Here is a 15,235-nt window from a genome sequence, read left to right on the forward strand (position 1 = left end):
TGTTTTTGTCCAGTTCTGATTTAAAATCAACGCCATTTTGTATTCACTTCTACTTTGTATAAGCCTCCGCCTGTAAGAGCACCTCTGAACACAAAGAAAGATAACTAAAATTTTATCCATTTTCTCATTAATACTGATAGACTAACACAAAATCTGTCTTCATCCTTCTGACTTTAGGACATTTTGGTTTAGGTCTTTTGAGTCATGGTGCAAAGATAAGAAGGTCTTTGGAAAGGGGGGGGGTCTTCACTTTGTATCCTTTATTTTTTAAGGCCATTTTTCTCTATTAAGTTATTTTGCCAATTAATAAGTACAAGAATCATGCAAATAAAAGAAATCAAGGCTTATTAGCTCATCATCAGTATACCAAAAGAAAAAAGAAGAGATATGAGACTATTTCAAGAGTAAAAAACAATGCACACAGAAACACCGCAAAAATTGTAACCTTTAAAAATCTGGTCGCGCACTAAATCCCCCATGGAGATTTTCAAAAGTTGGCAGGTCTGATGTAACAAGCATATCACCACAAAACTGTGGCTTGTCGCAACTTAACACTAGCAATGGCAAGTCAACATAGTGTAACAGGAGGGGGTTGGCGTCGACACCTCCCAGGACGTGTAGTGGCTAGTACTTCGTCCCTATTCGATCCTCAGGATACCTGATTTCAGATTTTGGCTGAAAGACATAAATCAAGTAGAACTCAACAATTTATTTACAAATATACAACATTGAAATAAAACATAGTCAAATGAAAAAAAAAAAGGTATTTCCAAAGTTAAGTTCAAAAATGAAATGTAATCAAATAGTATTAGTTTGCAAACGAAATGGAAAAGAAAAGTATTTCAAGTCAAATGAATTCAAATAAAATAGTTATTCAAAGACTAAGTTTGAAAAGTAAATGTAACTGTATACTTCGTGTTGTGTTTTAGAATTTAGTAAATCGTATCAAAATAATGCAAATGTAGTTGCTGAAAATTTACTCCGAGGAAGCAATGGTTCCTGCAAGCTATATATACAAGGAAGGTGTCAGAATACTGCCAGCTCATATATTACCTGTTCAAGTTTTAGATAAAAACTGATAACTTTTAAAGATGTGTATTTTTAATATGTTATTGAGGAAATATTGACTAAATGAATATCCGTCAAATATATAAAGTAATATGAAATGTGAATACTTTTATATTAATAAAGCTACTTTAAGTTTTAGCATGTCTTAATCAAATTAAACATAAAACAAACCTTTAATTAAGAAAATACTAATCCATACCTGTCAACCTATGATAATGAAAATGCAGGTGATGACCTGCATAGAAGAATGAAATCTCAGGTCATAACGCGTACGAACTTCAAGCTGAATTTCAGTATTTAGGGGACATTTTTCTTATAATTTATATCAAAGTTTCTAAAACATGTCCACAGGGTTAAGTTATTTAAAGTTGTACATATTATTATTTCATTGCACCTGGAGGCCATTGATAGATTTGTGTTACATTGCCTTTATTCCTGTTCATATTCATTCCATGACATACAATGTGCTAATTCATACATTTGTGCAGCTATTAAACAGTAGAACATATCTACTACTGGAAGTATTTAATGACCTTCGTAGAACATATCATAGGCAGATATTAGAGTATAATAAAATAAAGTTAAACAATTGAAAGAGGTATAGATGAAAAAAAGTAATTTTCAAAATTTTTATTTTTTAATTGTTCTACCTTAGAACAATAAGTAAAAGTATTATTCTGATATGTTTGTGCTTTCAATTCATTTTAGATTAATCTTTTTACAAAAAAAACATAAGTTTAAGGAGTATATTGTGAATTGATAAAAAAGGGGAAGTAACTCAAATTGTTTTTAAAACAACTTTGAAATACACATATTATTTACGACCTAAAGCTAAAGTAATTGGTGTTAATTAACAGTGTGTTTGACACCAAAGCTGTCAAGTGAAGCCATGCACTGAAATGGGTCAATTGAGCTGAGTTTACACAGCTAGTTGAACTTCTTGTCCAGGAAGAATTACGTATGTATTTCATTGAAATCACTTTATATCTAATCAGTCTGAAGGCTAAGGAATCTGGGTGAAAACGGGTTATTTTCTGAATTGCAGGGTTATTTGGTCACCCGGCGGGTGTTCCGGGTGACCCCTCAGAATTGTGAAAATCTCCGGTCACACCCGCAGGATCCGGGTCAGTTGACAGGTATGCTAAACTGAAACTTGTGAAGTCAGACTATCAGATCACATCCATTACAATAGTATAAATTCAACTTAGCATATTGTAATTAAAGTAAGCTTTATTGACTCGAGTCATCTTCGCACAGCACAGTTTTACCTTTACTTTACTTTAAACTAGAGCATAACTTTTTGTAAGTTTTTTATACATGACAGCTGTGGGTTTCCATATACATGTATGATACCAATTTCATAATATATGACACATGTTCCTGAATGCTTAAGACCAAAAATGTGGAAAACTTCATATATTATGTATATTTATAAGCATCAAAATTAAAAGAACCTAAACAGAACTGCCGAATTGGTCTGGTAGAAGATATGTAGAAAAGTTCTCTAGATAGTAAGAACCAGATAAATATAGATTCTACCACTGCATCGAGTGTGATACGATACTTATCCACTCGAGACAGTTAAATTTTCAAATTTAAAACGCGAGGCTTGCCAAGTGTTTTAAATATTAAAAATTTAACTGTCGAGAGTGAATCTTGAAAAACCAACTGAAATCAAATATAGCAAATACAGTCAAACTTTGTTGTTGAACTCAGTTGTATCAAAAACTCTGATGAGTCTAGGTAATTTTTTGGTCCCGGTAAAATTCTCTTTTGATTGATGCATTTTAACTTCTTATGAGTCGAACTTGGTTGATTTGATTTCTCAGTCAAGTCAAGTAAATTTTATAGTCCTGTAAATGTAAAGTGACCCAGGTGTCTTGAAGTTTGAAACAGTTACTACAAAATTACGAAAAATAAACTTAAATTGGATGCTTTTCTTGTGTAACCTTATCATTTTCATAAGTAATTGAAGGTGTGTAAACATACTTGTTTGTTAAAATGACATGTTTATGGTGAGCCTCATTAGTGATCTTTCAGGACTTGTTTCATCCGTGAGTGATACCATAATTTATAGTGACTGATAGTTAATTTGGGCCCAGCATCAAGGATGCATAGCCTTATAGTTTTCACTTTGTCCATCTGTCTGTCTGTCAACAATGTTTGTAAATGCAAAAATGCAAAAACTCAAAAAGTATAGGTAGGAGGCCAATGATGTGTTGTGCATAGTATGTAGATGTGCATATTATATTTTGGTAAAATTCTGCTCATTGATTTTGGAAAAAACTTTGTTTTTTTAAAAATCACAAATTTTGAGAAATGTCTTTCTTATAATAGGATTTTAGCAAAAACTGATATTGAATGTAGGCATGATATGCATTCCAATTTGTTTCTTGGTGTCAAAATTGTGTTAAAAAACTCAGTTTTTGTTAAAAAAGATAATATCTGAGAATCATACTTCTGGCAAGGTTTTAAATGAAAAAGGTATCATTACAAAGGACACAGTTAAGTCTGCCTCATATCTGGACTTACATCTAGACATTGACAATAAGGGTTGGTTGAAAACAAAACTTTACGACAAAAGAGATGATTTCAGCTTCCCAATTGTGATAGAAACATTCCAGCAGCGCCTGCATACGGAGTATATATCTCCCAATTGATACAATATTCCCCGGCTTATATTTCCTATTATGATTTCCTTGATAGAGGGTTGCTGCTCACAAGGAAGCTTTTAAACCAAGAGTTCCAAATAGTGAAGTTGAAATCATCCCTTCCTAAATTTTACGGACACCATCAAAAGTTGGTTGATCGTTATGGAATATCCGTTTCACAGATGATAGGGGATATATATATGTTCCTAGTGTTGTAACTACAATCCTGTCCCCTTTTCATGAATGTGACCTACCAAATTAGACTTATTACCAGGTTTGTACTAACATGAGCAACGTGACGGGTGCCACATGTGGAGCAGGATCTGCTTACCCTTCCAGAGCACCTGAGATCACCCCCAGTTTTTGGTGGGGTTCGTGTTGCTCAGTCTTTAGTTTTCTTTGTTTTATGTACTATTGTTTGTCTGTTGCTCTTTTTCTTTTTTAGCCAAGGTGTTGTCAGTTTATTTTCGACTTATGAGTTTGAATGTCCCTCTGGTATCTTTCGCCTCTCATTTACAAAATGATTCTCTCTGTCAAAATTATTGATGGCCCACCATTTATGAAAATGCCAACCAAATACATGTCATAGGGCATGGATTTTTACAAAACATATATTAATCTAGAACATATCCTAAATTAGTTGCTTGTGTCAAAATTTAAGGAAATTGGCAACCTATAAAGCTTTGTATGCATCGCTCGCTTTGCCTTACATTAAAATAAGCAAGCTGGGTCCTTGCTGACATGTCAGTTTTCACTAGTTTGCTTAGTAAAGAATTAACTTCATTTAATCTATTTACATTTTTTTTATAGAGGCAATACACACACAAAATATGGAGGATGTATACACAGTCATAAATTGTCATATGAAAAAAATGGCACACTGTTTTAAATAACTAGTCTACACAAATCTCATACTGTTTTTCATGCCTGCCAAATTTATGACGGCGGGATAGACCTTGAATGAGTCAAACTGAGGATAAGTTGAATACTTTTGTCTGGTCCCTTCAACTTCGACTTAAAGTGGTTTGACTGTAGTATTCTTGTGATGTACTGAGTGATGTTGTTAAAATGAAAATAAGGACTGACCATCCCACAATGCACATCAGTGTTCTGTTCTGTTCTGTTCTGTTCTGTTCTGTTCTGTTCTTGTTCTGTTCTTGTTCTTGTTCTTGTTCTGTTCTGTTCTGTTCTGTTCTGTCCTGTCCTGTCCTGTCCTGTCCTGTCCTGTCCTGTCCTGTCCTGTCCTGGTCCTGGTCCTGGTCCTGGTCCTGGTCCTGGTGTTGGTCCCGGTCCCGGTCCCTGTCCGTCCGTCCGTCCGTCCATCCGTCCGTCCGTCCGTCTGTCCGTCCGTCTGTCTGTCTGTCTGTCTTGACAATATTGATTTGATATTTGATGTATTGTTTTATCATCAAGTTATAGACCAAGTTCGAATTTTGGTCCTGTCTAATGATTTTGTGCAGAGTTATGGTCCTTGGACTTAGAAAATTCACTCAAATAATCAATTTTCCACATTTTTTTTTCGTCATGCTTCAGGATATTGACTTGATATTTGTTATATAGTTTACACCATGACAAGTTCTAGATCAAGTTAGCATTTTGTTCCAATACAATGAATTTTTGACTTGTAGTGGGCTATGTATTGCCAGGCAATACTCACAGAATGCTTGTTTATATTTGATATGGAATTGAATTTATTTTGTTTTTATTATCCCCCGCCGTAGCTGTGGGGGCATTAAGTTTTACCCTTGTCCGTCTGTACGTACGTACGTCCCAAAATTGGTTTCCGTTCTCTAACTTGAGTTTGCCTCAGCCAAATGTTATGAAACTTATACACAATGCTTATTACCACAAAACACAGATCAAGTTTGAATGTTGGTGGCGTCACTTTAACCGTTCTAGAGTAATGCCCCTTTATAAATGGAAAAATTGCAAAACTTTTAGTTTCCGTTCTCTAATTTAAGTTTGCCTCAACCAAATGTTATGAAACTTATACACAATGCTTAATACCACAAAACACAGATCAAGGTTGAATTTTGGTGGGGTCACTTTAATCATTCTAGAGTTATGCCCCTTTATAAATGGAAAAATAGCAAAATTTTTATATTCTTCTAAATATCAAGTAATTTTTAAAATTGGAGTTATCTTCCTTTGTCCATGATTATAGTTGAATCAACTACAATCAATGCTTTATACAATGCAATGTTTAATTTTGACTTCCACTGATAAAACACAGATCAAGTTGAATTTGGGTACTGTCACTTTAACCATTATTGGGTTATAAATTGAAAGATTAGAAAATTTTTAGTTTCCATTCTGTTATTTAAGTTTGCCCCAACCAAACATTATGAAACCTATACACAATATTCATTACCACAAAACTAAGATCAAGTACAAATTTTTTGTTTCTGTTTTCTCACTTTAGTTTGTCTCAACCAAATGTTATGAAACTTATACACAATGCTTATTACTACATAATACAGATTAAGTACAAAATTTGGTGGCGTCACTTTTACCATTCTTGAGTTATGTCCCTTTATAAACATAAAAATTGCTGAATTATTCGTTTCCTTTAGTTTGTCTCAACCAAATGTTATAAAACTTATACACAACCGTTCTAGAGTTATGCGTGTTTACAAATAGAAAAATTGCTGAATTTTTAGTTTCTCTTTTCTACTTAAGTTAGCTTCAACCAAATGTTATGAGACTTACACACAATGCTTATTACCACAAAACTCAGATTAAGTTCAAATTTGGGTAGCGTCACTTTTACCATTCTTCAGTTATGTCCCTTTATAACTATATGATATGCAAGCGGGGGCATCATCTGTGTCCACATGTGGACACAATCCACATTTATTTAATAATTTGTTGCTATATATATACCCCCCGGTATGTCTATAAAAAATTTGATATTTACAATATATCATGTCAACTAGTTTTATAATTATCAAATTATTAAGTACAATAACATTCAACTATGTGCACAAATAGTGTTAATCAATTAGGTGAGCTGATTTAACAGTTCTATATTCTTTGGTTGTTTTCATACATCAAAGGGTTGTTTCATACAAGAAATATGAAGGAATCAAATGATGTTAGTCTTTCAGACAAAAATCAGCAGTTGTATGAATTTTACTCTTATTATTCAAAAGTAAAGGAAAACATTTGTTTACATAATAATCCTTTATCTAAAAATTATTTATTTACAGAGAGAGAAAATTTAGAAATCAGTGAGAGTGACCAGATGTTGAGGTTAAAATTTCTGCAGATAATACAGGATCAAAAACCTTATATGTAAGTTTGAATATTTTGTACTACAATGTAGTAAATTCTTAAGGTAACGGGTACGTAAATGGATGATCTCGCAGAATTAAAAAAAAATTTGCATACAACTAGAGCATGATGAACTGAACACGAACATTGAAAAAGCTACATAGAAATTTGATACTGAGTTATTGCAAATTAAATATCCAGAAAATAGTAGTACAAATGTATAGAATACTCGTAAATATCGTAAAAAAAGTTATGCAATTTTGACTTAAATTTAAAATTTCTTGAAATCCTGTCCTACGAATTAAAAAAAAAATTATATGTTATTGCTACTGAAACTTGCACTTTATTTATATATTGGGGGTCACCGAAACATTTTTTTAGTATGAATAGTTAAATCTTCATTACAGCTTGGAAAAAGCATGGAAAAGGCAAAAATAATCGTGACTTTTTGGCTAGAAATCTTATGTTTTACCATGTTCTCAGAGATTACAGAGATGCATGAATGATTTATACAGCAAAAATAAATTTAGTGACCCCTTATAACTTTCCTATCAATATAACTGAAAATAAAGGGGCAATAGCATATCAATTTTAAAGAAAGTTTGTAGGAAAACGTTTTTTAGAAAAGACAATTTAAAGTCAAGTTTTTCAATATTTTTTTCGATATTTACATACATTTTATACATATGTACTCCTTTCTACAGAATATTCAATTTTCTAAATATCTATATATAGGTATTTTGAAGCAGTAAAAAATTAATGACATCTCTGAAGGTAACAAGTACGTTAAAGGCCAATCTCACAGATTTTTATGAAATTTTGCAATTAATTAGAGCACGTGGAACTGCATATGAATACCGAAAAAATATGTAAGTAACTTTCAAATTTGGAATATACTTATTCAAATTTGAAAGATACTTACATATTTTTTCGGTATTCATATGCAGTTCCACGTGCTCTAATTAATTGCAAAATTTCATAAAAATCTGTGAGATTGGCCTTTAACGTACTTGTTACCTTCAGAGATGTCATTAATTTTTTACTGCTTCATCTTTTTTCAACAAAAACTTGATTTGAAGATGAATAAAATTTTAATGTCTGCAAGGAACCTTTAAAATTAAAGACAAATAATTGTAAACAGCAATAGAATTTCTACAAAAATGCCAATATTACTAAAAAAAACTTATAGACCCTTTAAGCATTTTTATACGACCGCAAAAAAATTTTGTGGTCGTATATTGGTATGACGTTGGCGTCGTCGTCGTCGTCGTCGTCGTCGGCGTCGTCGTCCGAATACACAATGGTTTTCGCACTCTTACTTTAGTTTAAGTGAATGGATCTCTATGAAATTTTACCATAAGGTTCAATACCACAATAGGAAGGTGGGGATTGATTTTGGGGGTTATGGTACCAACAGTTAAATAATTAGGGGCCAAAAAGGGGCCGAAAATAAGCATTTTTGTAACTTCCAGACATAACTTGTGTGTTATTGTATGGATCTCTTTGACATTGTACTACAAGATTCCATATCACAAAGGGTTGATGATGGGATTGATTTTGGGGTTAATTTCCTCGAAATTTTAGGAATAAGGGGCCAAAAGGGGGCAAAAAACAAGCATTTTTCTAGTTTCATGGCAATAACTTGTATGTTAGTGTATGGATCTTTCTGAAATTTTACTACAAGGTTCCATTTCGCAAAGGGAAAGCTGGAATTGAGTTTTGTGGTAATTGCCCAAAACGTTTAGTAATAAGGGGCCTAAAAAGGGGTGAAAAATAAGCATTTTTTAGTTTCTAGACAATAACTTGTGTTCAAGTGTATGGATCTCTCTAAAATTGTATTACAAGGTACCATACCACAAAGGCAAGGCTGTTATTGAGCTTGGTTTGGGGGGGAAGGGGGGGTGATGAATCATAGGGGGGGGTCAAAAAAGGGGTAATTATTTTTTTTCGTTTAAGGAATAAGGGGAAAAAAGGTTAAAAAACTAGGGTTTCCATTTTAATAGACAAATAATTAAGTAAAGAACATTATTTAAAAGCAGTGTAAGGTTGGTAATTCAAACTCATTTAAATATCTCACCTGCACTATGTTTGAATTATGTAAATTGGAAATTTGCCAATTATTTTAGTATAATAAACTTCATTGGAAATTTGCCAATATAAAATTTTGCTGATGAAGGTTTTTTGTTTACCTTTAGTCTGACTATGATGTCATTTTCTATTTTAATAGCCTTATGATGTAGTTAAATTTTTTTTAATACTTTTATGATGTATTTTAATGCGCTTTTATGGTTGCAAATTTATTGTTTTAATATAATAAACTCCATTGGAAATTTACCAATAGTTTGTTTATTTTTAGCTATGACTATGATGTCATTTTCTATTTAATTTTAAGGTTACAAATTAATTTCAGTTTTAAATATTATTGTAAAATGTTTGCCCAAAACATTTATTAATAAGTGGCCAAAAAAGGGGGCAAAAATAAGCATTTTTTTAGTTTCCAGACATTAACTTGTGTTCAAGTGTATGGATTTCTCTGAAATTGTACTTAAAGGTACCATACCACAAAGGGAAGTGGGTCAAAAAATTTTGGGGGGGGGGGGGATTTTTTTTCCTTGTTTTTTTCTTTAAAATTTTCCATTTTAAGTTGGTTAATTCTGATCACAAAGAGAAAGTTGGAATTGAGTTTGGGGGATAATTGCTCAAATGTTTAGGAATAAGGGGCTAAAAAAGGGGTTAAAAATAAGCATTTTTTTTTAGTTTCCAACAATTAATTGTGTTTAAGTAATTGGATCTCTGTGAAATTGTACTGCAAGGTACCATACCACAAACTGAAGGCTGGGATTGAGTTTGGGGGGGGGGGGGGGGGGGGGGGGGGGGGCGTGATGTGTGAAAATTTTCCACTTAAAGTTGGTTAATTATTTCTGATTTAGATATAAAAGCAAATAATAATGATGTGGTTTGATTTTATCAAAAACTTAAATTGAAGTTATGTATATTGTAAATTTAGGTTACATTGGAATTTAAGAATTGGCTTTGGGGTAGGGTTATGGCTCAAACCTTTAAATAATAAGGGAAAAAAAGGTGAAAAAACAAGGGTTTCCAGGTTAATAGACAAATAAGTACAAAACATTATTTAAAAGCAGTGTAAGGTTGGTAATTCAAACTCATTTAAATATCTCACTTACACTGCTTTTAAATTATGTAAATTGGAAATTTGCCAATAACTTTATTGTTAATAAATGCATTGGAAATTTGCCAACAATTTTAGTATAATAAATTTCATTGGAAATTTGCCAATATAAAATTTTGCTGATGAAGGTTTTTTGTTTACCTTTAGCCTTGACTATGAAGTCATTTTCTATTTTTATAGCCTTATGATGTAGTTGAATTATTTAATACTTTTATGATGTGTTTAAATGGGGTTTTATGGTTGCAAATTTATTGTTTTAGTTTAATAAACTCCATTTAAAATTTGGTAATAAAAAAAATTTTTGTTTATTTTTAGCTATGATTATGATGTCATTTTCTATTTTACTTTTATGGTTGCAAAGAAATTTTTATTTTTAGATATTACTGTTAAATGATGCTGATTAAGGTTTTTGCTATGTTTAGCCATGACTATGATGTCATTTTCTATTTTAATATCTGTCATGATGTATTTAAATGGGCTTTTATGGTTACAAAGGAATTTTATTTTTAGATATTACTGTAAAATGTTGCTGATTAAGGATTTTGTTTATTTTTAGCCATGACTATGATGTCATTTTCTATTTTAATACCTTTATTATGTAATTTCCATTTTTAGATATTACTGTTAAATGATGCTGATTGAGGGTTTGAATGCTGGGATTGATTTTGGGGGTAATTGCCTCCAAATTTTAGGAATTAGGGGGCAAAAAACAAGCATTTTTCTAGTTTCATGACAATAACTTGTGTGTAAGTGTATGGATATTTATGAAATTGTACTACAAGGTTCCATATCACAAAGGGAAAGCTGGAATTGAGTTTGGGGGTACTTGCCCAAAACGTTTAGGAATAAGGGGCCAAAAATAAGCATTTTTCTAGTTTCCAGACAATAACTTGTGTTCAAGTGTATGGATCTCTCTGAAATTGTACTGCAAGGTACCATACCACAAAGGGAAGGCTGGGATTGTTTTTGGGGGTAATTGTCTCAAAATGTTAGGAATTAGGGGCCATAAAGGGGCAAAAAAACAAGCATTTTTCTAGTTTCATGACAATAACTTGTGTGTAAGTGTATGGATCTTTATGACATTGTACTGCAAGGTTCCATATCACAAAGGGAAAGCTTGGTTTGAGTGTGGGGGTAATTGCCCTAAACTTTTAGGAATTTGGGGCCAAAAAGGTGCAAAAAACCCAAGCATTTTTCTAGTTTCCAGACAATAATTTGTGTTCAAGTGTATGGATCTCTCTGAAATTGTACTGCAAGGTACCATACCACAAAGGGAAAGATGGGATTGAGTTTGGGGGTGATGAATCATAAGGGGGTTTCAAAAAATTTGGGGGGGGGATTTTTTTTTCCTTTTTTTTCTTTAAAATTTTCCATTTTAAATTGGTTATTTCTGATTTATATATAAAAGCAAATAATAATGATATGGTTTGAATAGGTAAATTAAAAAATTTTAAGTTCTTAGACTACTTTCATTCTGTGTGAGAAACCTATGCTGTGTCAAATATTTAATTACAATCCAAATTCAGTGCTGTTTCAAGCTTGAATGTTGTGTCCATACTTGCCCCAACTGTTCAGGGATCGACCTCTGCGGTCGTATCAAGCTGCGCCCCAGCGGAGCATTTTATTACCTATTATTTTGGAAACTAGTAAACAGACAAAAACTGTACACAGCAAAAATGATCAGCAATACATTTATATCTACAAAAATGCCAATTTGAAAGAAATGTTTAATGAACCCCCATGATAGGAGTTATTGCCTTTAATTGATAATTTTAAAAATTTTTGCCAATTATTTTTTAATCGTAATACATGTAGATGAAATCTTTATATAGCAAAAATGAATAGGAAAGCAAGATCTGCAAAAAATGCCAATATTATAGAAAAAAATTAACATCTCCTTATAGGAGTTATTGCTCTTAAATGACTTGTTGACAACATGTTGTTCTTAAAATTTACTGACGCAGTCAGTATAATTCCGGTTGGTGACCCATTTAAAAAGGATGCTTCACTATGGTAATGGCATGCATGATGTCACAAATCTTTATTCTGATTGGACGAAATAACGGAATTGAACAAAAACCAACAAAAAAAGTTATGGTACAATAAAAGGAGAACATTATGGACATAAAGTCAAGGTAACAAAGGTGTCATTATCACTACTGTAAAATTGTTTGGGTTTTGCACTAGGCTCAGCCTTTAATACATGAGTACGTAAATATCACTGACCGGTTCATTAGATCTACCAGGTCAATATTTGGCTTTTAATGGCTCGAGTGCTGTAAATATATATCTTATCGACTAAAGCTTCCACTGCCTAATAATAATCTGCAAGAGTACAAAATATTATACTTCAAAAAAAGATAGTCAAATTTAATTACTTGTCAAAAGCTGTTTTATATAGATCATCTTCCATTTGGCGTCTGTCTGTCCCCGATATACGCACCGAAATAGGTTGTATCTCTAATTGTTAAAGTTGTTCTTGACATATAGTTATAATTGACATTTCTTCATTGATCCAAACTGTTTCAAGCTTGTTATTCATTGCAGATTGGAAACTACTATTTCACAGCTATAGGTACTTCTTTATCTCTGAAAAATACCTATATATATATATATATATATATACATTTAATTAAGTACCATGCATTATATTTTTTTTATTCTTTATAGAGAAAAGCGCATATCTTCAACTTTTAGAATCTTCAGCCTTTTGTCGTCAAATTGTGTGCAATTTTTATACGACCACAAAAAATTTTGCAGTCGTACATTGGTATCACGTCGTCGTCGTCATCCAAAGACATTTGGTTCCCGAATAATAACTAGTATTAGTAAATAGAAATCTATGAAATTTAAACACAAGGTTTATAACCACAAATGGAAGGTTGGGATTGATTTTGAGGGTTATGGTCCCAACAGTTTAGGAATTAGGGGCCAAAAAGTGGCCCAAATAAGCATTTTTCTAGTTTCCAGACAATAACTTGTGGAACGGTGTATGGATATCTCTGAAATTATACCACAAGTTTCCATACCACAAAGGGATGGTTATGATTGGCTTTTGGGTGTTATGGCTCAAACCGTTAAGAAATTAGGGGCAAAAGAATGAGAAAAAAAAGGGTGTCCTGGTTAATGGACAATTACTTAACCCTTTCGCCGATGAGTCCTGGTTTACCGGGATTCACGCTTCAGACAGCTGACGATGAGTCCCGTTTGACCGGGATTGGAATACCTCATTTATATTTCCCGCTCAAAACAGTGCAAACACGAGTTATCTTTCTTTCTTGCATACCCAGATGAAAGTGTAAACATGGCGCTTCCGTTTGTTGAAAACTGTGTTAAAATCAGAGGAAATTTACGGAATTTACGAGAATTTGAAATGAGGGAACATTTTTTTTGAAAGAATATGGAAGAATTGAAGCCAAACTGGTATACTTTTTTGACATAAAATGTCGTTTTATGTACAAAACACTTGGAATGGACATCGTTCAGTGTAAGGAATTTGTACAGCCCCTTTAAATTTTTTCAAAATTTTGCCGTTTTGGGTGAAAAAATTACGATTTTGGATCAAAGAGCAGAATTTTGAGAATTTCACCTAAATAATGCCGAAAATTTGAAAAGTTGATTATTTTATGAAGAAAAATTATCAAAACATGAACAAAACTGTGAACATGGTGTTAGTGAATGAAATAAAGACACAAATAACTACAGACAAGTTTTTATTGACATTTATTATGAAGATCTCCCACTTGAGTAATAGTAGCCAGGGAAGCCATCGTCTCAGAGTAGCTTCTGTCTGGGCAGCTATCGGTGAAAGGGTAAAGTACAATGTTGTGTTTGAATTACCTCCCTTACACTGCTTTTAAATTATGTATAAAGAAATGTTGTATTGTCTTGAGGTGATTAGCTGTCAATTTATTTTTAGAAGTTACTATTTTAATAATTTTAAAAATGTTGATTAAGGTATATTAATTTTATCCATGATTATGTATGTCATTTTCTATTTTAAGACTTATGATGTATTTAAATGGGTTATTATGGTTGCAAACTCCATTGGAAATTTGAATTGAGATTATGACCATATCTTGATGGAAAAATGTTTTTTTTGGAAAAGGCGGGGAGGTAAAAAAAAAAAATTGGAGGGGGGGGGGGATGTGTAAAAAAAATTGGTGGTGGGGGGTGGGAACAATTTTTTCTCCTCACAAAAGCAAAAAATTGAATATAAATTCAAATCATATAACCAATTCTAAGTTCTTTGACTACAGTTATTCTGTGTCAGAAACCTATTATGTGTCAAATATTGAATTACAATCCAAATTCAGACCTGTATCAAGCGCGAATATTGTGTCCATTATTGCCCCAACTGTTCAGGGTTTGACCTCTGCAGTTGTATCCAGCTGCGCTCGGCGAAGCAATTTACTTTTAACTATGATAAAAAAAAACCTGATAAAGATTAAACTCTATGCTCACATCTGAATGCATCAGATATCTTTTATTTAAAGATAGTACTTGTTTCCTATTGTGTTGAAAGCTATAATAGGAAAAAAGAAACTGTAAACAGCAAAAATAATTTGCAATCAGAGATCTACAAAATTTCAAATAAATGAAATGTTAAGTTAAACCTTATGGGAGGTTTTGCTCCTAAATGATGATTTTTAGCTCACAGGGCTACATGAGATTTTGCCATCATTTGGCGTCTGTCTTCTGTTGTTCTAGTCCGTCAACGTCAATGTCCTCAGACAAGCTTAAAAATCATTGTCAATCAACTGTTTTTTAAAGAGTTATGCCCCTTTAAGATAATAATCATAAGGAAAATTTCATTGTTAGCACACTCAAGCCTACATTTCCCTAAAATATTTATGGAATTCATATTCAAGGTTTATATCAGTGATATCTCTGACACATTGAAAAATCAGTGCTGATCAACTGTTTTTATGCACCAGCTGTAGGCAATGGTGGCATTTATTGTTACCCTTGACCTTCTGTCTTTTTGTCTGTCTATCTTTCTGACTGTCCCATTTTCGTTTCTGCACTCTAACTTAATTTTTCCACATCCAAA

General features: G+C 32.5%; 1 protein-coding gene and 1 long non-coding RNA gene across 7 annotated transcripts in view; one reads left to right on the forward strand and one right to left on the reverse strand.

The window, feature by feature from the left end:
* LOC127724637 (uncharacterized) overlaps window positions 1-15,235 on the forward strand; it is a 640,225-nt gene that overhangs the window by 111,205 nt on the left and 513,785 nt on the right. For all 5 annotated transcript variants that reach the window (XR_007992624.1, XM_052231644.1, XM_052231645.1 and 2 more), the window contains exon 10: window positions 6,929-7,013. Coding sequence is in view for 4 of the 5 variants with exons in the window: in XM_052231644.1 (XP_052087604.1) it covers window positions 6,929-7,013 (85 nt within the window). In the remaining variant the exon portion in view is untranslated. The remainder of the gene's footprint in view (window positions 1-6,928; window positions 7,014-15,235) is intronic.
* The window catches only part of LOC127724793 (uncharacterized), a 152,796-nt gene that overhangs the window by 103,204 nt on the left and 34,357 nt on the right, over window positions 1-15,235 (reverse strand). The gene's annotated exons all lie outside the window — the stretch shown is intronic.

The sequence above is a fragment of the Mytilus californianus genome, unplaced genomic scaffold, assembly GCF_021869535.1.
Source record: "Mytilus californianus isolate M0D057914Y unplaced genomic scaffold, xbMytCali1.0.p SCAF_14, whole genome shotgun sequence".
Taxonomy (NCBI): domain Eukaryota; kingdom Metazoa; phylum Mollusca; class Bivalvia; order Mytilida; family Mytilidae; genus Mytilus; species Mytilus californianus.